This window comes from Balaenoptera acutorostrata, chromosome 14 (assembly GCF_949987535.1).
Source record: "Balaenoptera acutorostrata chromosome 14, mBalAcu1.1, whole genome shotgun sequence".
NCBI classification, from domain to species: Eukaryota; Metazoa; Chordata; class Mammalia; order Artiodactyla; family Balaenopteridae; genus Balaenoptera; species Balaenoptera acutorostrata.
This window is the reverse complement of record NC_080077.1, coordinates 21,100,524-21,126,884: the sequence shown is the minus strand read 5'-3', so window position 1 is coordinate 21,126,884 and position 26,361 is coordinate 21,100,524. Positions and strand designations below refer to the sequence as shown.

The window sequence follows — 26,361 nt, the reverse complement described above, 5'->3', positions numbered from 1 at the left end:
ACTATAAAAGGTATAGAGAGATGCACTTCTGAAGATGAATTTCTTTCTTGCCGAAGTGTGGGGTGTTACACTCTACCTTTTGCCTTCCAGATGGTGGGTAGGCACCTATTGGAGAGATTGATCCCTTTGTCAGATAAGATTCCCTGGCCAATGAGGCAGAAAGAAGCCTCCCAGATCACCTTTCCCTGGGTGGCAATTCCAGTCTTCCCAGTGGGCCCTTGTAATCCTACTTGGAACCTGGGATAGCACCTCTGAATCCTCTCTGCTCTGGCTACACTAGTGCAGGGTGGAGGGGACATAACTTCTAAATCTTTCTTCATCCTGCCCAACTAAGATAGAAGAAGCTTTGTCCCTGGTGGAGCATTGGTTCCCAAACTTGTTTGCACCTTAGAATCACCAGGGAAATCTTTTATAAATTCCAAACCCAGCCTATACTCCAGACTCATTAAGTCACAGTCTTTGTTGGACACAGGCACTGGTATTCTTGGAAGCTCCCTAGGAGATTCCAGTGTTCAGGCAAGCTAAGGAACTGCTATCTTAAGGTGCTGTTAGTGGGAGAATTTGCATTCTGTCAACACCAGCCTTCATGGTGGCTTGAGAGCCCAGCCAGAGCTCCTGGTACAGAGGGGCTCTGTGTGCTGAGCTGCTGTTTCATGGGCATCTCAATGTCGGTGTTTGACAGCAACATGGAGGGACTCTCTGTCTCATTCGATTTTGTGTTCTGTTTTCCAGCCGAAGGAACGTGGCTCCACAAGGGTACACGCTTTAAATAATGTGAACAGAGCGCTGCAGGTTTTACATCAGAACAATGTAAGTTTGTAATATGACTTTGGGGGGGGGGTCCTTTGATGCCATTGGGATGATTTATTTTGAAACCAACCACCTGCTCTGGACATTGGCATCAACTGATTTCTGGAAATATTTTTCTTATGAGACGTACTGAACCTGTTCTGTGAGTGAAGGGATAGTTGTGCTTTTTGTGACTACTTTATTGATCTATTGTATAAGTAATACATCTTTGAGATTTAGGTTCACCTGATTCTCTAAAGTGAAATTTTTTTTTGTCATTTACTTATATTGCTGTCCAAACGAGCTAGAACAAAAACCTGGGTTTCCGTAGAAAAATTGTCTTATAAGTTATTTTTTTCATTTTACTAGGTGGATTTAGTGAATATAGGAGGAACGGACATTGTAGATGGAAATCACAAACTGACTTTAGGATTACTTTGGAGCATCATTTTGCACTGGCAGGTGGGAAGATTTTTAATCACTTCTTAATAGGAATTGGAAATGTATCATTTGTGTATTAGTTTCTTAGAGCTGCCACAGAGTACCACAGCTGGGTGGCTTCAACAACAGAAATTTATTTTCTAACAATTTTGGAGGCTGGAAATCTGAGATCGAGGTGTCAGCAAGGTTGGTTTCTTCTCCTTTGTTTGTAGACGGCTGCCTTCTTCCTGTGTCCTCATGTGGTCTTCTGTGTGTGTGTTTGTGTGTGTGTTTGTGTCCTAATCTCCTTTGCTCATTCCAAGACACCAGTCATATTGGATTAGGGCCAACCCATATGATCTCATTTTACCTAAACTACTTCTTTAAGGACCCTATTTCTAAATATATTCATATTATGAGGTGCTGGGGGTTAGCACTTCCAACATATGAATTTGAGGAGGGGACACAATTCAATTTATAATAATTTGGAGTGAAAGAGCCTGACAAACTGCTCTATTTTCCTGGCGTAGAAAAAAAAGTATCTGTTTTTAAAATATTAGATTTAAAAAATATCATACTTATAAAAAAGTTGTAAAAATAGCCCAAAGAATTCCTGGATACCTTTCCCTCAGATTCTCCAAATGTTAACAGCTGTCTGTATTTCTGTGTTTTCTCTCTCTCTCCCCCTCTTTCTCTTTGACTAAATAGATCTGTGAGTATTTTGTAAAAACAAATCATTTTTCTAAAAACAAGGAGTTCTCTTACATAACTACAATATTATTATTATATTAATATAATATAATATAAAATGTCTAATACATAATATTAATATTTACAGTGCTAGTATTAATTATTATACATATGGTAATTATTATATCATGCACTAACAATTAGCATGTAATTATTAAAATCAGGAAAATAATATTGAAACAATATAGTTATGTAATCTATAGCTCTTGGAGATTTTGTCAATTGCCCCAATAATATCCTTTATAGAAAAAGAAAATACAAGATCATTTATTACATTCATTTGTCTTGTTTTTTTAGTCATCTTTTAATCTGGCATAATTTCTGAGTCTTTCTTTGTATTTCATGATATTGTCATTTTTGAAGAGTACTGAACAGTTATTTTGTAGAATGTTCTTCCATGTGGGTTTGGCTAATATTTTCTCATGATTGGATTCAGGTTATTCATTTTTGGGAGGAATGCCACAAAAATGATGTTGAGTTTTTCTTTTTTTAAAAAAATATTTATTTGGTTGTGCTGGGTCTTGGTTGCAGCAGGTGTGCTCCTTAGTTGCGGCTTGAGGGCTCCTTAGTTGTGGCATGCAAACTCTTAGTTGTGTCATGCAGGTGGGATTTAGTTCCCTGACCAGGGATGGAACCCAGGCCCCCTGCATTGGGAGTGCGGAGTCTTAACCACTGCACCACCAGGGAGGTCCCAATATTGAGTTTTTCTTAATACACCATATCAGGAAGCATATGCTGTCCATTAGTTTTTTTCTGGCAGTATTAACTCTCATCATTTGGGTGAGGTGGAATCTGCAGGTGTCTCCACTGTAATGTGACTGCCCTTTGTTTTTAAAAAGTATTTTGTGGAGATATACTTTGAGACTGTATAAATATTCAGCTACTTTTTACACTTTTGTCTGTTAATTTTGAGATCCATTCATAGTTCTTACCTGATCAGTTATTAATATAATGCTTGGCAAAGTGATTTTCTAATTTCATCATTTCTTCTACATTTGTTAATTGTCTTTCCACTTATGAGGAAGAGCTTTTCCTTGTCTCTTGTTTCTCTGTATCTATCTATCTATCTATCTATCTATCTATCTATCTATCTATCCATTCATTTATATATCTGTGTGGATTTTTACTTATTTAGTGGATTTTTACTTATTTAATAGGTTCTGTTCTTTCACTATTGTTAATTATTTCTCAAGCCCCCTTAAGTTGGCTCTTGTGGGGTTTTTTTGATATGTCCACATCACTCTTTGAACACTTCCTTAAATTATATGTACTAATTTAGAATAATAATATAAAATATTAGTTCTAGATTATAATTGTTATTGCCATCAGGAAATGTGCTTCATTCTTGGATTTTAAAGTCAGCCAAAAGTTCTTACCTTCTTCCACAATTCTGTAGAAAATAAAAATTGAGTTTTCTTCCTATTAAAAGATGTTTGTAAAGTATAGTTTTAAAATATTACTTTTTTGTGGCTATGAAAGAAATGTTCAGTGTAGCCAAGTGTAACATAAGTATTGCTAAGATATAGAAAATGCCATAATATGTAAAGGTGAGGTTAAAATCACCTCTAAATCGAAATCATTACTGTTAAGATGTATTTATCTTTCCAGTGTTTAAAGGAAAGTTTTGAAATAAAATGAATACCAGTGGCCTGATCCAACGGTTCATGCATATAATATTCCTTATTCAAGGACTGGATTCCAATGACTACTTGAGGTTATTGGCAGCCATGGTTTCTTTTGAACAGGTGAAAGATGTCATGAAGGATATCATGTCAGACCTACAGCAGACCAACAGTGAGAAGATCCTGCTGAGCTGGGTGCGCCAGTCGACCAGGCCGTACAGCCAGGTCAATGTCCTCAACTTCACCACCAGCTGGACAGATGGGCTTGCCTTTAATGCCGTGCTCCACCGACATAAGTGAGATGTGACTCTTCTTGGATGTGCAGATTTGTACAGATTTGTGCCTCCTCTCTGTCCCTCCCTTACTTACTACTCCCTAAAGGCCCTTCCCACTACTGCCTCTCTCCTCTGTACACGCTCTAAGAAAACATAAAGAATAGAAATATCATGGAAAAAAAACTACCCATCACGTCTTTGTTTCCATAGGACTTAAATGCCACAGTGCAGTGTCCATGGTTTCTTCTACATATTTGTAAGTTAAAAAATGTAAAATAATTCACATAGTTCAATGTGAACTAACTCATTCAGCACTAACCAGTAATATACACAAAGAATTGTGACAGTTTTCAGCCTCCTACTTTAGTTTTATAGGAAAACTCTATAAAACTCCCAATTAAAAATAAATGATTCTTTTTATGAAACTTGTGAACAGATTCTAATTATTTAATAAAAGACCAAAGGACCAAAAAGAGCCACTACTCTTCTGAAGAAGAAGAGACAGGCTGAAGCACTTCCTAAACAGAAACCAAAACTAATTATGAAGCTATATTAATTGAGACTATATAGTACTATAAATAAAACACTAATATAATAATAGGCTGAAGCATATGAAATTGCCAAATTTGACTGTTTTTGATATAAATGGCAGTTTCATATAGTTCAACCTAATGGAATAAAGAGCTCAGAAATAGCTCCATCCTGATCTACAACTGAGCCGATGTTGCAGATTAATAGATGGTATGGAACAAATGGAAATGAGTGAATTGGATCCCTGCCTCACCATACCCTGAATAAACTCCAGATGCATCAAAGATTTAAATGTGAAAGGCAAAATTTGTTATGTGTTTTATTCTTCTTGTAAATTATTTATTGTCTCAAGTTTTATTTCCTGTATGTTCTTTGCTGATATATGAAAATGCAGTTGACTTTTCTACATCTTATATCTGGAAACTTGTTAAATTCTTACCAAAATTTGTTACTGTAAGTTTTTTTTTTTTTTTGGTAGATGACCATGAATTATAATAGTTTTTTTCCTTCCCTCCCCTCCCCTCCCCTCCCCTCCCCCCTCCCCTCCCCTCCCCTCCCCTCCCCTCCCCCCTCCCCTCCCCTCCCCTCCCCTCCCCTCCCCCCTCCCCTCCCCCCTTTCCCTCCCCTCTCCTCCCCTCTCCTCCCTTTCCCTCCTCTCCTCTCCCCTTTCCCCTTCACTTGTGCCTTGTCCTTCAATACAATATCAGTTTGCATTGGTGGTAGTGAGCAGAATGTTTTGTTCTTGGTAACAAAGGGAGTGGTTTTAATGTTTTACCATAAGCCTGCTATTTGCTTTAGCTTTTTTTTCATATACCTTTTATCTGGTTAAAAAAAAAACCCACACCCCATCTTCTTCTACTTCTCCTTTATCAGTTTAAGTGGGTTGCCCACTGTTTCTAGTCCGTTAAGAGATGATATCATAAAACTTGAATTTTAGCTAAAACATTTTTCCATCTGTTACTTAATTGATTTAACAAGTATGTGTGGGGTGCCTTCTATGTGCCGGACACAGGATGTAGAGCAGAGAACAAAACAAGCAAAAATCCCAGTCCTCCTTCTTGGAATTGATGTTCAAATAGAGGGAGGCAGACATTTTTTTAAAAATGAAAATGTTAGTTGTGGAGCATATAGAAATGGTAAATATTGCTGAAGAAAAATATGTCAGGCAAGAGGGGAGGAGGTACCTGGCATGTGGGAGGCCACTGGGTGCAGTGGTGTGAATAAGGGGAATAATAGGAGGTGGAGTTGGAGAGGGAACTGGGCGGGTGGGGACGAGGGAGGTAAATCCCAGAAGTGTAGGTGGGTCCAAGATGCAAGAGCAGATAGAGCGCAGAGAAAATGATCAACTTTTGAGTAAGTCAGAGCAACAATAATGTCCAGTTTGTGGGATTAAAAGAAAATCAAGATAGAAATGAAATACTAGACAGTAGCTCTTTGGAGAGGGGTGGACAGAAATTCTCTCAGGGTCTTTTCTTTAGGAGTATCCTGTGAAGAGATTAGAGCTGGATTTTCTATTCTGCTAAACTTGGTCTTTTAATCGGAGAATTTAGTCCATTAACATTATTGCGATAATTGATGTATTTAAGTTCATTCTTACCGCTTGTTTTGAGCTTTTCATTTTTCTTTTTTCTATATCTTCTTTTCTTTCTTGTTTTATACTGGTAGGTTCTTCTTCCCTTTTTTTTTCTTTCACTATTTGGGAAATATACCATTTCTAGTCTTTCAGTGGCTACTCCAGAATTTTAACAGGCATGTTTAACCAATACAATAACCTTAGAATGTTTTACCTGTTGTTTTCATATTTATAGATTACTTTAAAATATTATATATTTGACAAGACTTTGGGATATAAAAGATAAACTTTTAAATTTATATTCACAAATAAAAAAATCTAAAACTGAAATGTATTCGATTATAACAGTAACAACTTTGCTTCCACATATTTCATCTTCACTGAATTTTATTTGCATTCTGATTTCAGACCCGATCTCTTCAGCTGGGATAGAGTTGTCAAAATGTCCCCAACTGAGAGACTTGAACATGCCTTCAGCAAGGCTCAAACTTACTTAGGAATTGAAAAGCTGTTAGATCCTGAAGGTATTGTTCAGTGTTTAATTACAACCTTGATTTTGCTTTACAGTTTTGAATACTTGAAAAGCAGTGCTTTTTTGTTCCCCCTTTCTTGAAAGAATTGTGAGAATTGAGGAGGTGTTTTTCCTTTTGAAATGTGGTACAAGCCATCTTATTACAGACATGATACTTTTGTGCTTAACAATTTCTAGGATCCTTCAGGAGGAAATTTAATTTAAATGTAATTTAATTTAATTTAATTTAATAGTTAATACGAGCATAAGATTTAAAGTTTTAGGGAAACAGAATTATTAGATAAACAATTTAGTATTTGATTTATTTCATTAAAATGTGTTTTTGTATGAGCTTCTTGTATATGTTATGAAAACTTTAGTTACAAATGTTGCAGGACTGAATTCTAGACTTATTTTCATACTATGAATGAAATCTGTGACATTATCTTAGATGATAGCTTACCTTTGAGCCTTATGGGGGAAGCTTTTAGGGAAGATTTTTAAGAAATGGGATATTGAACAAAAAAAAGTATGTAATCATCTTTACCTTTGACTCATATATTATATGAAATAGAAATTTACTGAGCTGTGGTATTGCAAAGATAATATACTAGCATTGTTTATGGGTACTAAGACAGTTATTTTGTATCCAGTATTGAGCAATTCACATACTTTGGACATCTAATTTAAGCTGGTTCTTATTTTCTTCCACTTTTAGATGTTGCTGTTCAGCTTCCTGACAAGAAATCCATAATTATGTATTTAACATCTTTGTTTGAGGTGCTACCTCAGCAAGTCACTATAGATGCCATCCGTGAGGTAGAGACACTTCCAAGGAAATATAAGAAAGAATGTGAAGAAGGAGAAATTAACATTCAGGTACAGGTAAATTTTTATTAATGTGTTTGACTTGCCATATTTGTTTTCTCTTAGGTACTAGATAAAAACACTTTCAGAGCATTTTTTTTCTTGACTGAGAACGTCTTGGTTTCTCAGCATCAGAAGTTCAGTTTATCAGTTGGCATGCTGTCACACATCACATGCATGTAATGGAGAACCATAACTTTACTGATTTTACTTTTTAAGAAGGAAAATATATTATTTCATACAGCAAGGCTAGAGTTAGAGTCTAGGATTGTGATCATGCTTCTGCATAACATGCTTAAGGACCTATGTTTTTCTATCATCTGGTCATCTTTTATCACTCTTGTCCTGTACTGAAGGTGGTTTTTCTCATGTCAGCTTTAGTTCTGCTCTAAGTACTGATTTTTTTTGCCATTAAAAAATGGATTTGTACCATTATATTCTCAAAAGGGCCATCAAAATGTAAGCTTTTCCCTTCCTTTTAGGAGGAATAATTGATAATATGTTACTTGGTGAGTTTTTCACTTAAGGGCTGACAGTGGTTTTATTCATCAGTATATCAATGAGGATCTTTTTTTTTCAGGAGCTATAAATAGAGTCATGAAATTTTCTTCCTGAATTATCCTGCCTTGAATCAATCCATATTTTACCTTATTCTGTTTTAGTCTAACCAGTTCTCATAATTCATAAAATGAGAGAATCTTAACAGTGGGATGAGACCTTGAAAGTCATTTGGTCTAACATTTATCAACAAAACAATCAAAAGATACACATCGATTTCAAAGTGATAAGAAATATATTTTAGAGAGGCAGAAAGCATGGGCTTTGAAGCTTAAATTTCATCCCTGTTACTTCTGGTTTTGGATTGGTTACTTACCCTCTCATCCTCAGTTTTATTGCAAAATCTGGGCAAAACCACCCACTTTATAAAGTTAATAAGTTTGAAGTATCTAAAATGATGTTAATAACCACTCAACAAGCAGCAGATATTATTATTATAATTTTTGCTTCTCATTTTGTTTAGGTATTATTCATTTTTATTCAACAAGATTTTTTTTTTCAAATGTTAGTGATAATGATAATGGTCTTGAATTGGCATAGCATTTTTTTTTTTCTTCTTCAAGGTTCAAAGGGTTTATTATTTCAGGTTTTCTTTGGGTAGTAGGTACCACTTCTTTTTATTTTCTCCATTTCAAAAAACCATGATTTACAGAAAATTAGAAAAGAGCTTAGAGGAAAAGAAGGCAAGAGATAGGGCCAGATTGTGAACCAAGGGCTCTTTTTAGTAGTTTTGAGGATCAAGTGATATTGAGGAAAAGCCCTAATGTTTTATCATTGAGTGTTTGCTGAGAAGCATTTGTCTCTAGCAGTGTAGTTATTATGCTGCATTAATGACGCATCCTTTTCAGTGGCTCAGATAATCTTCGGAGTTTGCCTTTTGGTTTTAGAATCATTTCTTCATTGGATCGGGATTCCTTTTGTTAGAAAGATGGAATATTCTACTTATAGTGAAGGCTATTCTCTTTTAAAAAGGAGGGAAATTTCATTTGCCTTTCATGATGTGTAGATAAAATAATCACTTCTGTTTAGGGCTCGGGGTGACATGATAAGAATTGCAGAAGCCATTTGCTGTTTGATTAAGAGCAAGTGTATTGGGACTTCCCTGGTGGCGCAGTGGGTGGGAATCCGCCAGCCAATGCAGGGGATGCGGGTTCGAGCCCTGGTCCGGGAAGATCCCACATGCTGCAGAGCAGCTAAGCCCTGCGTGCCGCCACTACTACTGAGCATGCGCTTTGGAGCCCATGAGCCACAACTACTGAGCCCGCATGCCACAACTACTGAAGCCTGTGCGCCTGGGGCCTGTGCTCTGCACCAAGGGAGGCCACCGTAATGAGAAGCCTGCGCACCGCAACTAAAGAAGGCCTGCATGCAGCAACGAAGACCCAACACAGCCAAAAATAAATAAATTTATTAAAAGAAAAAGAGCAGGTGTATTAATATTAACCTTTTCATTAATGCTTTCATTAATGCCTTAGAGGTTGAATTAAGTTAATAGGAGAGATAAAACGTGGTCAAGTTGTAATCATCTACTGTTTTGACATATCTTGCCATCCTCTACTTTCCTGAGAACACTAATAGCCAGACTTCCTCTCTTGCTCTTTCTACAAACATGTGCTGTAGAGCATTAGGTGGTCAGCAAATAATTCCTGAATTTCTCTTTAGATTAATCTCTCAGTTGAAAGTCTCCTCTTGTATGTGAATGAATACCCTCTGAACACCTGCATTTAGATAACGCCTTCCACTTCCGACCTCATAGATCCTAGTGCCTGTCTGAATGACCTTTGGCTGGTCACTAACTTTCCTAGTTCTCAGATATCCTCATTAGAATATCGAGGTTTGATACTAAATGACCTCCAGGATTATTGTGGCTTTCCAGTTTCGGGGTTTTAGGTCCAGAACTTAACTCATTTTCCCTTCTCTGTCTTTGGCACCACCTCTCCTAATCATCCATCATTTCATCTGTGGGCTCCCTGATTCATTGTTTTTAACTGCTGCATGTTGTTTACCGGGTCCATTTGGATTCTTCCTCCAGAATATCTTTGGTGTGTGTTTTCTTTCTGTTCCAGCCCTCATACTAATTAAACACCCCATCTCCTCCTGTGGTTTACAAGGCCCAGCCCACCACCCCAACTCATCTCAGGCCACGGCACGCCAGTCGTGGTGGACTTCTTCCTCTCCTTCCCCAAGATTCTTGTATGTGTGGGTTGCTCTCTGTGAAACGCTTCTCCACCCACTGTTTGCATGGCAAGCTTCCCATCTTTCCTCAATTTCAATGGAACTTTTTCAGAGATGACTTCCCTGATTAACCTAATTGAAATCCAACCCTACACACACACACACACACACACACACACACACACACACACACACACTCACACACTCTGTTTCTTGCTGTCACAGTATTTTTGTAAATTATGTTAAGAATTTTAAATTGTATCTTAAGAGCATTGAGAAAGCAGTGAAAGATTTTAAGCAGGGAAGTCTTATGATGTGATTACATTTTCCAAACATCATTCTGGCTGCTCTTTGAGAAGTGGGTGGTGGAGGTAGCGGTCTGGGTAGCAGCGGGGAAGCAAAGACACTGGTAGCAGGCTGTTGCAGTGCTGAGGACAAACAGTTGTTGGGAAGATGGAAAGGCCTGGATGGATTTGAGATGAATTTTGAAGGTAGGAATGGCTTATACGTACGTATTAAATGTGGGCGGTAAAAGCTGGAGACCAAGGCTGGCTCCCTGATTTTTAGGTGGAGGGGTTAAGTGCATGGAGGAGGCATTTACTGAAATGGGAAGCGTGAAGAGGTTTGGGGGAAAAAAGTAGGGTTTAAATACTGACAAAGTTTGATATGCCTATGAGACATTGAAGTGGAGATGTTAAGGAAGTAGGACATAGGAGTTTGGAGTTTGGGGCCAGAAATATAAAGGTAAATGTTTGCAGGATGTAGATGGTTCTTTAAATGCAATGGGAATGGATGAAGCCATGCAGGCAGAGGACATAGAAGGAAAAAGGGCTCTGCACTTAATTTTGAGGAGCTTCATTACTTACGTGTTGGCAAATGCTGTTGAACTAGGAGGAAAACCAAGATGGTGTTATTGAAGCAGGGAAAGGAGAGCTTCAAGAGGGCGGGGACTGGTCAGATGTAGGGAATGCCACCGAGAGCTTAAGGAACATAAGGTGACCGGACCTCCGGGTTTGCTTGGAACAGTTGTGGTTTATGTGTGTTGTTCTAGTACTGTTGATTATCAAAAATGTTCTTTTTTTTTTTGCTAATTACATGGTCATCCTCAAGCTGATGCTAGAAAAGTGGATTTGTCAATGAGAAGGTTATTGGTAACACTGGCAAAAGCTTTTCCAGGTGTGTGGTGGGGACCAGTGCCTAATCAGCATGAAAGGGAGTGTTAACAAATGTAGCTGTTAAATACATGAGCATTTCTTGTATTGTTCTCTATACGTTTGTGTATGTTTGAGATAGTACATAAAAACTGTGGATGAGAGGTGATAAAGTGGAGACAGGCTGTAGGCAAATTTTAAAGAATTTTTGCTCTGGAAGGGAACAAATGAATCAGAGAGGTGGTAGGTTTGGTTATGATTCTAAAGTATATAAGAAAATACTTCATTGCCTAGAAGGAGCTTGGAATAACTTATTCCGCGGGCTCTTCAGAAAAAAAGACCAGCTAGTAAACTAGAGGGCAGCTGCCTCAAAAAAATATCATCAGTACGACAGCCTGTATGTGTGGCTGTCTTTCAGTGTCTAAAATGCAGTTCAGTAAAAGCAATTTAACTAGGGTCAAAGCAGGATTCTAATCTCTGTCTCTTTAAATGACATCCATCCTTCAAGGCCCAGCAGGTTCCAGATCCTCTATGAAACTTTCCTATTTTAGCCCTTGGCGAATGCAAATAGCATTCCTTGTTGGACCCATGGAATTTATAACTTTGTTAATAGCCTTTTTATTTCTGTTGAGAAGTGATTCATGTGGGTTATTTGTCTCTTCCCAGCTATATTAGAATGTCCCTGAGTACAGAATCCATGAGTGATGCAGCTTTTGTAGGCTTTGCCATCCTAGCATTAATAAATGCGTTCTATTTCATGGCGTGGCTCACCTAGCTCCTGAGAATCAGGTGGATGCCTAAGACACAGTGGTGCCTACCTTAGTTTCTGCATCCGGTGTGTCTTTGTTGAACACCTTCTGGTCTTCACAGCGCTTGTGAGTGTTCTTGGCTTTGTTTTTATAGAGCTCAGCGCCAGAGGAGGAGCAAGAGGGTCCCCGAGCTGAAACCCCCAGCACTGTCACCGAGGTTGACATGGATCTGGACAGCTATCAGATAGCACTGGAGGAAGTGCTGACCTGGTTGCTTTCTGCCGAGGACACTTTCCAGGAGCAGGATGACATTTCCGATGATGTTGAAGAAGTCAAAGACCAGTTTGCAACCCACGAAGTAAATAATCTATAGCTGAGGAGCAGGATATATGTGCCATGGTGCCTGTGTCTTAATCAGGGGCTGTACCCTGATGTTTGTTGTTTACTGAATTCTGCTCCACAGAAAGGTCATGGCATATTTTAAGACTTGTGATATTTAAATAGGGCTTTGTTACAGAATTGGTGTGGGTGATTTAACTGTGCACTGGAATTAGATTTCGGATTTTAATCTTACCGTAATTTGTAGATTCTGTGAAGCCGCTGACAAAAATCAGTGCATAGTACTGCTCGTTTCTGAAGTGTACCATTATAGTTAAACACAAAATGGCTAATGAATGCACACCAAATCTTTAGATTTGAATGTTCCCCAGGAAGTGGTTATTTTTATTTATTGTATGATTAAGAAAACTCATATCCACTATTCCTGTGTAATTTTATATATTGAAAATTTCCTACTATTTCAGGGATATATTGCAGTGTAGTGAGTGGATTATGTGAAGAATTCTTTTGATTAAGTAGTTTCTTGGTGTTGATATATTAATCGGCAGGCCTGATTTGCTGTTTTGGTTTGAAAATAATAGAAATGGTCACTTTCTTTAAGCACTTTCTCTTGGGTGAGCGTGGTGCTTTATTTATTATATCTTCTCATAATTCCATGTTCACGACCTAACAGCAGCATAATCAGCATTTACTTAAAAATAGCTGGTGTTATCACATGTAACGTCCTCTTTGATCTATTCTTTTTCTTTCAGGCAGCTGCTGATTCCCTATAATCAGAGCTTAAAAAATTGGATCAAAGTCTTATTTATTTGCACTCTACATGGTTACTTTTTCTCACAGCATTAATATTTAGACATTAACAATTTATTAAGATTTTTCTTCTTCACTGAGCAGCCCACAAATCATAATGATGTACCTTCTCAGGCTTTTATGATGGAGCTGACGGCGCACCAGAGCAGTGTTGGCAATGTCCTGCAGGCAGGAAACCAGCTGATAACACAAGGAACTCTGTCAGATGAAGAGGAGTTTGAGATTCAGGAACAAATGACCCTGCTGAATGCCAGATGGGAGGCACTAAGGGTGGCAAGTATGGACAGACAGTCCCGGTGAGTGGAAGCTCAGAAAGGAACACTATTCCGTAGACTGCGTTGCCCAGTTTAGCACAAGTAAAAGTCTTCATGTCTGTGAGAACAAGATAACCAGAGAACTTGCCTTGTAAAATTTTGACTCTTTTCTTTATGTAGTGTTGCTGGAATTTTGTATGATCTTTATGTCCCCTTTGATATGTTAACCAAATGCAAAGGTAAAAGTTGCAATACAGAAATTAGCAAAGACATTTAATATGGACTTTGCAGTATTAAAATTGGCTAACCATTAATTCTCATATGAAGACAGGACTATGTTATATTTATCCCCAATTCTATTTTGTAACTTTTTTTTTTAACATCTTTATTGGAGTATAATTGCTTTACAATGGTGTGTTAGTTTCTGCTTTATAACAAAGTGAATCAGCTATACGTGTACATATATCCCCATATCCTCTCCCTCTTGCATCTCCCTCCCACCCTCCCTTTCCCAGCCCTCTAGGTGGTCACAAAGCACCAAGCTGATCTCCCTGTGCTATGCGGCTGCTTCCCACTAGCTATCTATTTTACATTTGGTAGTGTATATAAGTCCATGCCACTCTCTCACTTCGTCCCATGTAACATTTTTTTAAGTATTTTTTTCCCCATGGTTCATTTTGTTTCGTGTATTGTGTGTTAAGGAGCAAACTGCATTCCATGGCAATTTCCACCTATTTAATAGGCAGGAATTCCTGATTGAAGAAACAATGATTCTGATACAAATAGAGGGTGCTGTTATTTGCATTCTTTGACTGCATTTAATTGACTCCATTTAGGAAATAATTTTTTTTTTTTTGGCTGGTTTCTGTATTTAAAGGCCAAATGCTACTTTAAATGGTTAGACAAGAATGTTTTCCCTGCCCCATTTCTTTGCTGCCTGGAGTGTGCATTTGCTGTTGCAAAGGGAAGAAGGAGTGGGAATAATGCTGTGTTCCCCTCGGACAGGCTGCACGATGTGCTCATGGAACTGCAGAGGAAGCAGCTACAGCAGCTCTCCGCCTGGTTAACACTCACAGAAGAACGCATTCAGAAGATGGAAACTTGCCCCCTAGATGATGACTTAAAATCCCTACAAAAGCTGCTAGAAGATCATAAAGTAAATCTGGCTCATATTTCTTTTATACCTTATCAAATATGAAAAAGCAGCCCTCAGCATTCTCAGGAGCTGATGGCTTCTATCATTAGTGCAGAGATGGGACACTTCTTCAGTGTGCTCTTTTATTCAGCAGCCTGTAGGGTAGAGTGCATGGGAATGTGACTTTTCTGAGCCAGGGATGAAAGCACAGGTAAAATTTTATGTGGGTATGTGTAGTTTTCTTCTGAAAGTACATAGTGTTCATAAGATTCTCAGGGCTTTTTTTTTTTTTTTTGGACCTATGAGTGGTTAAGAACCCTAGGGTGTTGCATGAATGCAGTGTGTGGGGAAATAAGGAAACCCTCAGATTGATCTGTACCTAATCCTTTCAGGAAGGCTATTGCTTCTTCTGCTAGGTAAAAATTCAAAATTTGGTGGGAGATTTAATTTGGTCACAAATGTAAGAGATAACTTTTCATAGTCAAGGAAAGGTAGAGTAAAATAGCCTCTCTGCGAACTGAAGAATTTTATTTCTCAATGAAATATCTAGATAACTGAAATAAAGCTTTAGGGATAGATTAAACACAAAAACTCAAGGCATCTGATGACACTATTGGTAGTATTTGAATAAATTACCTATATACGTATGTGTTGTGACCTACAATGCTCTTCCCATGGAAGAAGTGGGAAGAGAAATTGTCTGTATACCCCTAATTGCTTTCCTGGGTAACAAATCAGAACAGCTTCTGACTATCAAATAGCATTTGACTTATCTGTCACTTTATACCATGTTGCACTAGATAAAATGATCTCTGACTATGTGTATTTAAGTTTGGGACTTTATTGACTTAATGATTCTATATTCTTAATTCCTACTATAGGCGCTCAACTTGTTTATGGGACACCTTTTTTCTTTTTCTTTTGGCCAAAACTTGGAATAAAAATAATAAAAGTGATGACATCCCATTTGCAATCTGTTATGACATTGCATTTTCAAACTGCTTTGGTTCATAATGAAATGTAAAGATGTATAATGGATTTGTTTCATTAGTAGAACACTTAGGCTAATGATTGGAGATTTAAACACCATGCCTCATTAAGTGTCCTTAATTACTATTGACAACTGAGTGGATTTTAAATAGATAAATGGGAAAGAGTAGACATAATGGTTTATCTTAATTTTTTCTCTAGAGTTTGCAAAATGATCTTGAGGCTGAACAGGTGAAGGTAAATTCCCTAACTCACATGGTAGTGATTGTTGATGAAAACAGTGGCGAGAGTGCTACAGCTATTCTGGAAGATCAGTTACAGGTAAGGACCCTGTAAAGTAGGATTGTCCCAAGGGACCTGTGGTCTGAGCCCCAGTTGCACATTGCCCCTCTTCTTCCTGTTTGGTCTCACTGTTTATTTAGAATCGTAGAACAATCTTCTTTAGGTTGTACTTCCCAGTTGGGATTCCACAGCATGGGGGTTTACAGGAGAACCTAGGTATCATTCCTTTACTTCAGCCCTTAGGGAATGGTTGGGGCCGCTTGTGGTCCACAGCTTCCTTGGGCATATGAAGAAGATGTGGAAGCATAAGAACTGATCTCAACAAGTGGTCCACAGACTTCTTGCTCAGAATCACTTGACGAATTTGTTAAGATGCATATTTCTGGGCTCTACGCAGACCTAAGTCCCTGGGAGTGGGCCCAGTGAATACGGGAAAAAAAATGTAAAGTTTGAGAATTTCAGCCGTGTGGGATTTAATATCCCAGTTTCTTTGGTAGATCAATGTGTGAATGTCAACACCAGTTTTGGGAACCTTGCTTCTTTTTGCTCAGTGACTATAGTGTATCTTTATAAGTCTTTATAAAGAGAGTTTTTGGTTGACAGTTAACCCTTGAAAACTTGGGGTTAGGGGCACTGACCTCTCAAGTGGTTGAAAATCCAAGTATAACTTTTTACTTCCCCAAAACTTAACTACCAATAGCCTATTGTTGACTGGAGGCGTTACTGGTAACAAACAGTCCATTAGGACATATTGGGCTGGCCAAAAAGTTCGTTCAGTTTTAAGGAAAAATAAAAGACACACTTTTCATTTTCACCAAGAACTTTATTGAATAACATATTTATTAACCGAATGAACTTTTCGGGCAGCCCAATATTTTGTGTTATATGCATATCTACAGATATTTAATGCATTTATGAATACCTAACTTTTTCTTAATTTTTTCAGTATCCCTAGGTTATGTGCTTCGTCTTTATTTCAAATTGTCACAAATCTCCAAAATTTTTTCCAATGTATTTATTGAAAAAAATCCAAGTATGAGTGGACCCGCAGCTCAAACCTCTGTTGTTCAAGGGTATTTTACTTAAACGATACTTGAATTATCTGATATAATGTTGCCAGTTGATGATGTTCAGTAACTTTAAGACTATAAATTATCATATGAAATTCTTTTTCTTTTGTATCATTTAAAATTAGCCAGTGATTTTGAGCCTTTGGTGCAGTAGTATTTAGTTATTACAGTAATCTGAGAGGTAGGCATTCATGTCTTGCCTATTTAATAGTGAGGAAATTCAGAGGTTTAAGTAGGCAATAAGTTTTCATGCTGAGACAACAGACCTGTCTTCTGGCTCTGCATTCTCTACCCTTTGAGCTGCGCAAAGCTTACTCTGGTATTAAATATTGAAATAAGATAATATTAATTAAATAATTATTGCTCCCAAGCAAGTAATGAAGAAATAAAATTTACAATTTGTTAGTCATTATTTATAAAGCGGTAATAAAATAATTTTTGGGGAAGTCATCATGAAGAATGATTTTTTTAAATTAATCAAATTTATTTATTTAGTTTTGCTAATACTTGTAATATTCTGTTGCTAAGTTTTGTGGAATTTTTTATGGATCATGCAATGTAAACAGAACAAATCAATTAAGTATTTTTTTCACAGAAATTCTCTCATTCAAAACATAGTTTTTATAAATTAAAAATTTTTTTTCATAATTTTGGTACTACAGATGAAAATTGTCTTGGCATGTAAAAGATGGTTAAGAAACAATTGACGCACTGAATTTTGTCTTAAAGATAGCCTGAAAAAAATGGAAGCACCGAAAATAAATGTTTGCTTTATTTCGAAGGTATATGTGAAACTGTTAAATTCTCATATAAAAACCACAATAAAACGGAAAAGAGCAGGAATTTGGGGTCAAAAGTTACAGGATGGAGTTCTAGTTGTGCCACTTTCTAGCTATGTAGTGTGAAATAATTAAATTCTATGGAAATTAGTTTTTCTCATCTATAAATTTGTAGGATTCATCTGTATTATTTACAGCAACTTTCATAAAAATATTTTTCATAAATTGCTACTCCGTAATAGAGAACGATGGATGCCAAGAATTTCTTTAAGGATTGTGTTAATTATCTCTTAAGGCTTTGTTGACAAAGGATGGTTTCTTCCTTTTCTAGAAACTCGGTGAACGTTGGACAGCCGTCTGCCGATGGACTGAAGAACGTTGGAACAGGTTACAGGAAATCAACATTCTGTGGCAGGAATTACTGGAAGAACAGGTATGAAGCTGTTATCCATAATGGGCAAAGTAAGTGGTGAAAAATAAACCCATCGTTAATTACGGCATTAGAATAAAGTCTAGTTTATTTTTCCTCAAAAGGAAAATTTACAAATAATTATTTATTATGTTAAAAGTCAGCTTTGTGTCCATTTTATCATGCAGTTTATTCATAGAGATTGCATTATATATTAGCTCCATTGTAATAATAATTTGACTTTGTTCATTACTGAGAATGTTAGTATTTAGATATGCTACTTTTAGGATTTGCATGACATAATTTTTACTGCATTTGTGTTGGGTAACGTATTTGAACTTGTATCCATACAGCCTAGCATATGGTTTGTGCTCAGTACATAATGGTAAATGAATCCATTCAATACTTTGTGAACTTTAAACCACAAGAATTTTTTGTGATTTTTAATCAGGATAACTACTGAAATTAATAAGAAAATATTATTTAGTAACACCATTGATTGAACACTTAGTTAATTTTTTTTTCACTAAGGATTAACATAGAAAATGAACCTTTGGTGTAAAGCTGCCACTTTAAGTTTTCAGTCTGAGTGGTGGCCCTTTGCCCATCTTCATCCTTCCAGAAAAGCAACCGTCAAAACAGAATACAAATAAGCAAGACTTTTCTTCAAAATGCCAAAGAGTTGTGGTGTAGAAAATAAGCAGATACTCTGTTCCCACATCTCAGTGTCCATTGAGAGTCTTTTAAATGCATTTCATTTCCATCCACAAAAAGCGACTATATTCTTTTCACGGAATAAAAACAGATGTATGATGTTTTGTGATTTACTAAATATGGTGGCAGAGAGAACATCTTAAAAAGCAAGTTGCAAAATTTGTCCCAGTGAAGTTGTAAGTTACTGCCACCTGCCCCCAAGACCAGAATTGTCCTATTAAGAATCTCATAATGGACCTGATTTTGATTTCTGAAATAGTTACATTTCGCTTTACAAAGATTTAAATTTACTTAGTCCTTTTAATTCAGGCCAATGAGTCATGTAGAACAATTAAAATTTTACTTCATTAATGATTGTGGGAGACATTGATTGCTTGGTAACCATTGTGTTACTCCTCTAAGTAAAATAATTTAAAATTTGGAAAGAATCAAAATTTGGTAATTAAAAATATTTAAAAATAGAGAGTGGCTGGGATTTTGGCCATTTATTACCTTAGGTTTAAAAATGACCTTTGAATGGCCTTCTGTTAGTGATATGGAAGGAGAAATCGTGTTAAAATGTAGAACTGAAGCCAACATTGGTACTTAATTGATAATTTGCTGTTAAAGAGAATGAGACCAATCAACTGTGTCTGAATTAGAAAATCTTTCAAGGGATTATTGTTCACTCAGTTGCAGAGGCTTTAAGATAGAAATGGGCTCTGAGAATTAGTTCAAAATTTCTGCAGCATAAGCCAAGTGTGGCAAGCAAGGTATTCTGTGATTGACTTTAACCTACCTTTCCAAACTTAACTTTCCCTCCATCCTTCCATGTACCCAGTGCTCAAATCCTGAATTCCCACTTTGTAGCCCATTCCTAGACTGTCAAGGCCACGAGAGTAGTGCTGGTTCTTTTTCACTTCTCTTTTCCCAGTGCATGGTGCATCATAGGTTGCTTATGGATTTTGTTGTATTGTTTTCATGTTTTTGGAAGAGCGAACTGGTTTTCTAACCTCTGTGTTTTTAAGTGTGGCATCTTCCTCGGAATGCCTTTTTACCCATCTCTTTATTTTTAAGTTCTCCCCACCTGTTACCAACCCTTTCGAGTCCGACTCCTACAAGGGCCCTCTTGCCCAGTGATGCTCGAGCCAATAGAATGAAACCTAGTTTGGTTCAGAAGCAAAGGAAAGTTTTATTCTTTTTTTTTTTTTTTAATTTTATTTATTTTTGGCTGCGTTGAGTCTTCGTTGCTGCATGCAGGCTTTCTCTAGTTGCGGCGAGTGGGGGCTACTCTTTGTTGCGGTGCACGGGCTTCTCATTGCAGTGGCTTCTCTTGTTGCGGAGCACGGGCTCTAGAGCGCAGGCTCAGTAGTTGTGGCACACGGGCTTAGCTGCTCCGCGGCATGTGGGGTCTTCCCGGACCAGGGCTCGAACCCGTGTCCCCTGCATTGGCAGGCGGATTCTTAACCACTGAGCCACCAGGGAAGTCCGAAAGTTTTATTCTTTGAGGAAAGAATGGAGAGGAGTGAGCTTGCGCTCTGGAGTCCATGCTCTCCCCAACAATCATCGGCGGGGCTGCTTTAGAGGGTTCTTCTTGGCAGGGAGGGGCTGGAGTTCTCGCGGGTCTGGTGCAAGTGTGTTGCTCATGGCTCCAGATTATACAGTGCTGGGTGCAGCCTCTCTGCACATGGCCTGCTGCCGCCATCTTGGACTGAGGTGTCATGCACAGCACTTCTGCGCACCGGCTGCTGACCTGAGATGCTGGGCATGGTGGGTCTCCTCTGGGAACTAATCCACCTTGTTAGGTGCAAGGACTCTGCACACGGCCCCCTATGGGCAAGTGAAACTAGACTAAGCACAAAAGAGGAGGTTAGAACTTATCACCTAGATTCCACCTTATTTTTCCCAGTACCCCAGTGGGCTTTGCCAGTGACATATCCATCTAGGACCATGAAATCACCTATAAACTCCCTTCCCCTCCCCACTGTTTCAAAACTGTAAGCAATCTCTTTGTGATGTCTGCACTTTCTAACTGGTGGCACAGTTATTTTTGTGCGTATCTTATCACTCTTACTACATTGAGGACAGGATCCATATTTGTCTTGTATTTTCTAATCTTTGTCCTTTTTTGGTGGAATATAAAGGCAGAGAATGGTTGTTAAATAAACTGGTAAATAAAATAACTAGAGAAAGAGTTGATTCCAAACACATGACCAAGAATTTCCCCCCTCAACTCTATAGAAAAAGGTTTCTGTGGTAAATACTACATTTTGGGAAAAATTATCCCAATGCAGCCATTTTTGTTGTTTTTACTCCTCCTTCATGTTTATCTCCCTACTTTACTAAATATCTTCTGCCTAAAAGACATGCATCACTGGCCAATGAAATTTAAAGATCTTTATATTGACTTTGGACTATCCTCAAACTTTGTCCTCTAGTCATAATTGCTGTCAAATCTGGAGCATTCGTGTGGTTGTCCTGCAAGATGCATGGAAAAACCATTGGCTTCGGGGTGTGGGTCTTTGATCTGGCTCTGCAGTTAACAAGCCAAGAGATCTTGGACATATAATTTGGCTTCTCTCTCTTTCTTCCCTAAAATGAGGGGCTGAGACAAGAAAATCTCTGACCTTCCCTCTGCATCTAGAGAGTTATAAAGTGATTCTTTTGGAGACTTGGATAGTTGGATTTAGCCTTTTAGACCCACCTACTTCCCTGAGAATTAGGTTTAGTTATCCAGGAGTGGGGCTAATTTCAGGTCGATCTGTTGCAAATCTGAGAAGGGTAATACCTTAAAGAAAGATGCCTTCCTGGGTCATTTATGCCTCAGGCTTAGGTGTTTGAAGTCCTTCTTATCCCAGATGTGGATAAGCCTCTAGTAACATAAAAATTGGAGATTCTGGAACTTGATTGAATTGAATTACCAAATGATTCCCTAAATATATTTCTAACTTTGATTATTATTTGTAGTGCTTGTTGAAAGCATGGTTAACTGAAAAAGAAGAGGCTTTAAATAAAGTCCAGACGAGCAACTTCAAAGACCAAAAGGAACTAAGTGTCAGTGTTCGACGACTGGCTGTAAGTGATGTCATTGTCAGCATCTGTCTTGTAAGCCTATGATATCATACTGTTTTATATCAATGGTTAATACAGTTTAGTGAATAGACTCATTACCTAACTCTGAAATGCTGCCATGTAAGGATCTAGAACCAGGAGTCTTATGTTTTAGCTTTAGGGAATTAATTGCAAGGCAGGTGAATTTTACAATAAAATATACATGTTTACATTTCCTGACTGGGGAACAGGAAGATAAAGTCCTGTTAAAAGAGAGTCATCTAATAAGTATCTGAAATACTAGATTTTGAAGGAAGACATGGAAATGAAGCGTCAAGCGTTGGATCAGCTGAGTGAGATTGGCCAGGATGTGGGTCAGTTACTTGATAATCCTAAGGCATCCAAGAAGATAAACAGTGACTCAGAGGAACTGACTCAGAGATGGGATTCCTTGGTTCAGAGACTAGAAGATTCCTCCAACCAGGTACCTTTTGCTTTGGGTAATGTGTTGTGCTATTAAGTGGAAATTTTACGTTCAGGTTTGTTTTAGTTTTTATGAAATAAAAGTAGTAGCTAAACTAAAAAGTTGGTTTCTTATACCTGGTTTACTATAAAATTGAAAAATTGACATGTGAATATCTTTAGTTTTCTAAAGTAAATTTTAGTAGACCTTCAAAAAACTTACTGATATCCAGTCATTCAACCCTTAGTAACTGATAACACTTGGACCTGAATCCATTAAATGATCTTGAAATCTTAAATAATCTTATTAATTTAAAGAATATTTTAACAAATTGAACAAAATTAACACTTTGGTTTGTACATGAATGTTCACAGCAGCATTATTCATAATAGCCAAAAAGTGAAACAACTGATATATCCATCAATAGATGGATGGATAAACAAAATGTGGTATATCCATGCAATTATTAGGCAATAATAAAATGAGGTACTGATACATGATACAACATGGATAAACCCTGAAAACACTGTGCTGAGTAAAAGTAGCCAGTCACAAGATTAATGCACTATAATTCTATCTATATGAAGTATCCAGAATAGGCAAATCCAGAGAGACAGGAAGTAGATTAGTGGTTGCCAGGGGCCAAGAGGGAGAGAAGGATGGGGAGTGACTGTTTTGGGCACAAGGTTTTTTTTTTTTTTTTTTTGTTCTCTGAAGATAACATAATTTATTTAGATATCAATAAAGGAAGGAGATTTAGGAAATTCAAAAATATATGGAAACTATACAACACACTTATAAAGAACCAAGAAGTAAAAGAAGAAATCAAAAGGACAATTAGAAAATTATTTGAGATTAATAAAAACAAAACCAAAACATACCAAAACTCATGAATGCAGTGAAAGTAGTGTTCAGAATGAAATTGATTGCTTTACATGCCTATGTTAAAAAAGAAGATCTTATGTCAACATCCTAAACTTCTCCATTAAGAACTAAAAAAAAGAGTAAATTAAACCAAGTAGAAGAAAGAGAATAACAAACATTAGAGTACAAATATCTAACGAAGAGAATAGAAAACAATCGAGAAATTAAATAAAACCAAAATTTGATTCATTGGAAAAATGAACAAAATTGACAAAACTTTAGCCACACCAACTAAGCACAAAAGAGAGGACTCAAATTTCTCAAATCAGAAACATGAGCTGATATCACTACCAACCTTATTGGAATAAAATCATTGTCATCATCACCATCATCTTTTACATATTCTTCCAGAAAGTAGAGGTGTGGAGGACATTTCCCAAATAATTATAGGAAATATGTATTCTCCTATGCCAAAACAAAGATATCACAAGAAAAGAAAATTATGTATAAATATCTCTTATGAACATAGATATGAAAATTCCCAAGTAAATACTAAAAATAAAATCCAATAACATATAAAAAGAATAATATGTTGTGACCAAGTGGGAGTTATCCCTAGAAGGGAAGATTGAAATATCAGTCAATGCATTACACCATATCAATAGAATAAAAGACAAAAACATGTGATCATCTAAATAGATATAAAAAAGGCATTTGACAAAATTCAACACCCTTTTATGATAAAAACACACACCAAACTGGAAATAGATGGGAGCTTTCTCAACCTAATAAAGAGCTTCTACATAAAAACCAACGACCAACATTACACTCAGTGATGAAAGACTGAATACTTTCTCCCTCATGTAAGGAACAGGACAAAGATGTCCTTGTACTACAGTTTCTAGACAGGATGATTAGGCATTAAAAAGAAATAAAACTCATGTGAATTGGAAAAAAATAAAACTATCTCTGTACTCACATGATATAACCTTTTATATAGAAAATCCTAAGGAATCCATACACATACACACACACACACACACACACACACACACACAAAACTATTAGACTGATAAACATGCAACGAGCTTGCAGGATACAAGATCAGTATATACATTTGAATATATTGCTGTACGTTATTGATAAGTAGTCGTTCCTGAGGTCTGGAGCAGGGGTGTGCAAACTACAGGCCTTGTGGACTAAATCTAATCAGCTCCTTGTATTTGTGAATAAAGTTTTATTGGAACACAGTCATGCCCATTAATTTATCAGTACATATTGTCTATGGCTTTTTTCCTGCCACAATAACAGAGTTGAGTAATTGTGACAGAGACTTTAGGGTTTCTTTTTGAAATGATAAAACTATTCTGGAATTAGAAAGTGGGCATGGTTGCACAACTCTGAATATACTAATAACCATTGGACCGTACATTTCCAAGGGGAGAATTTTATGGCATGTGAATTATATCCCAATAAAGCTGTTATAAAACATTAAAACTGGATGATTTTTATTTCAGGTGACTCAGGCTGTCGCAAAGCTGGGAATGTCCCAGATTCCTCAGAAGGATCTTTTGGAGACGGTTCGCCTAAGAGAACAAGTAACTACAAAAAGGTCTAAGCAAGAGCTGCCTCCTCCTCCTCCCCCAAAGAAGAGACAGATCCCTGTGGATTTGGAAACTAAGAAAAGGTGAGAATAGATAGAGACTATTTTCCAAACCCAATCCCGCACATAATGTATTTTGTACTCAGAACTTATTTTGTACTGATCACTAATCGTACGCAAATTTAGACATAATTATTGTAATGGAAATTCAACTACTGAACCACTCACTACTTCTGAGTCTTCTGAATATTCTACTTTACAGTGCTAAGCATCTAAATCACCTGGATGATTTTATTTATCTTGGGTTCAATTGGGAGAACTGTGTGACAGAACCCTTCTTCCTTTCCCATCAGTTACCTTGGGTGGATATGATTGTCCATGATCCCTCATTTATTCTTTCTTTCTCTATCACAGTTTCTACAATTTTGCTTTAGATCCATCTCCTTATTCTTTGTGACTGTCCTTCCTCTTCTCACCTTTAAAAAAAACTTACTTCAGGGAAGTAATTCATTTTCAGTCTCCTTTTCTTCCTTTTCCCCCTTCTTTCTTTTTTCATGTCTTCTTTCTTTGTTAATTCCTTTGTCATATTTATTAACAGATTCTTCATGTTTAGCTTTAAAATCCATCTTTGGTAAAATATCTTTTCATTGCTGACTCAAAAGAAACTCAGGATCCTTATAGGAGGAATAACCATGGCTGGCGTATAGTGAGCTTTTACTAGTGTCAGATCCTCTGCAGAGCTCTCCTGTGGGCGAGGTACTGTTCCTCACAGGCACTGGAGCAGGTAGTCTCAGAGCAGCCCTTGAGTAGTGCTATCATTCTTGCCCTTTGACAGTAGAATCCCAGTGCTTGGGTAAATGGGCTGTTATTTTTGCCTGAATAAAAATGATATGATTTCCCCAGTTTAGCTTTTATTAGACAAAGCAGGATTGTAATTTTATCTGATGACTTTCATTTGGATAATAAGGCAGTCCTCCTAAGAGCATCTCCTTGCAGGACCAGTGGACCTCTGAGTTGCAAGCAGCGGCTGTGGAACTTTTACTTCTGGAGCCAAGGTAGCAGATGAGGGAGATGCTTCTGATGTTGATATCACCATAGATAGACCTTTCATTTCCTGAGTGTTTATATTCTGTCAGTGTATCTGGTGGGGTGTCTCTCCAGTGCTGACTATGTGCATTTGGAAGCTGGGAAGGTTGTAAAAGACTAGGGCGCATAAATACGTTCTGGTACCAATTCTGACTTCACAGGTTTAGTCCTACAAGACTGCTTTCTCTTCCTCCTCCCCTGCCCCAGACCAGATGCCAGTTACAAGCCCAGGTTACCTGTGTTTCTTACCGACTGGCTACAGGTTGGAGGTTTCCATGACCTCCTCCTGGGACTTCAGACGCTAGTCGCAAATCCAGGTTGTTACCTGTATTCTGACCAACTGGTTATAATTCAGAGGTTTCTAACACCACCTCCTCTGGTTCAGTTAATTTGCTAGAGCAGCTTACAAAACTCAGAGAAACATTTTACTTAATAGATTATCTGTTTATTATAAAAGGAATGCCACCCAGGAACAGCCAGATTGAAGAGATGAACAGGGCAAGTCATGGGGAAAGGGTGTGGACCTCCCATGCCCTCTCCAGGTGCCCCATTCTCTCTGAAT

The 26,361-nt window shown here is 37.5% G+C and overlaps 1 protein-coding gene across 8 annotated transcripts in view; it reads left to right on the top strand.

Moving 5' to 3' along the window:
• UTRN (utrophin) overlaps positions 1-26,361 on the top strand; it is a 506,643-nt gene that overhangs the window by 122,414 nt on the left and 357,868 nt on the right. For 6 of the 8 annotated variants that reach the window (XM_057528180.1, XM_057528182.1, XM_057528181.1 and 3 more), the window contains 13 exons: positions 733-810; positions 1,159-1,251; positions 3,705-3,877; positions 6,369-6,484; positions 7,190-7,356; positions 12,126-12,329; positions 13,235-13,416; positions 14,380-14,530; positions 15,701-15,820; positions 17,962-18,063; positions 21,700-21,807; positions 22,088-22,267; positions 24,628-24,797. In XM_057528180.1, the coding sequence (XP_057384163.1) occupies positions 733-810; positions 1,159-1,251; positions 3,705-3,877; positions 6,369-6,484; positions 7,190-7,356; positions 12,126-12,329; positions 13,235-13,416; positions 14,380-14,530; positions 15,701-15,820; positions 17,962-18,063; positions 21,700-21,807; positions 22,088-22,267; positions 24,628-24,797 (1,844 nt within the window). The remainder of the gene's footprint in view (positions 1-732; positions 811-1,158; positions 1,252-3,704; positions 3,878-6,368; positions 6,485-7,189; positions 7,357-12,125; positions 12,330-13,234; positions 13,417-14,379; positions 14,531-15,700; positions 15,821-17,961; positions 18,064-21,699; positions 21,808-22,087; positions 22,268-24,627; positions 24,798-26,361) is intronic. The other 2 variants (XM_057528183.1, XM_057528179.1) reach the window with 1 other exon arrangement.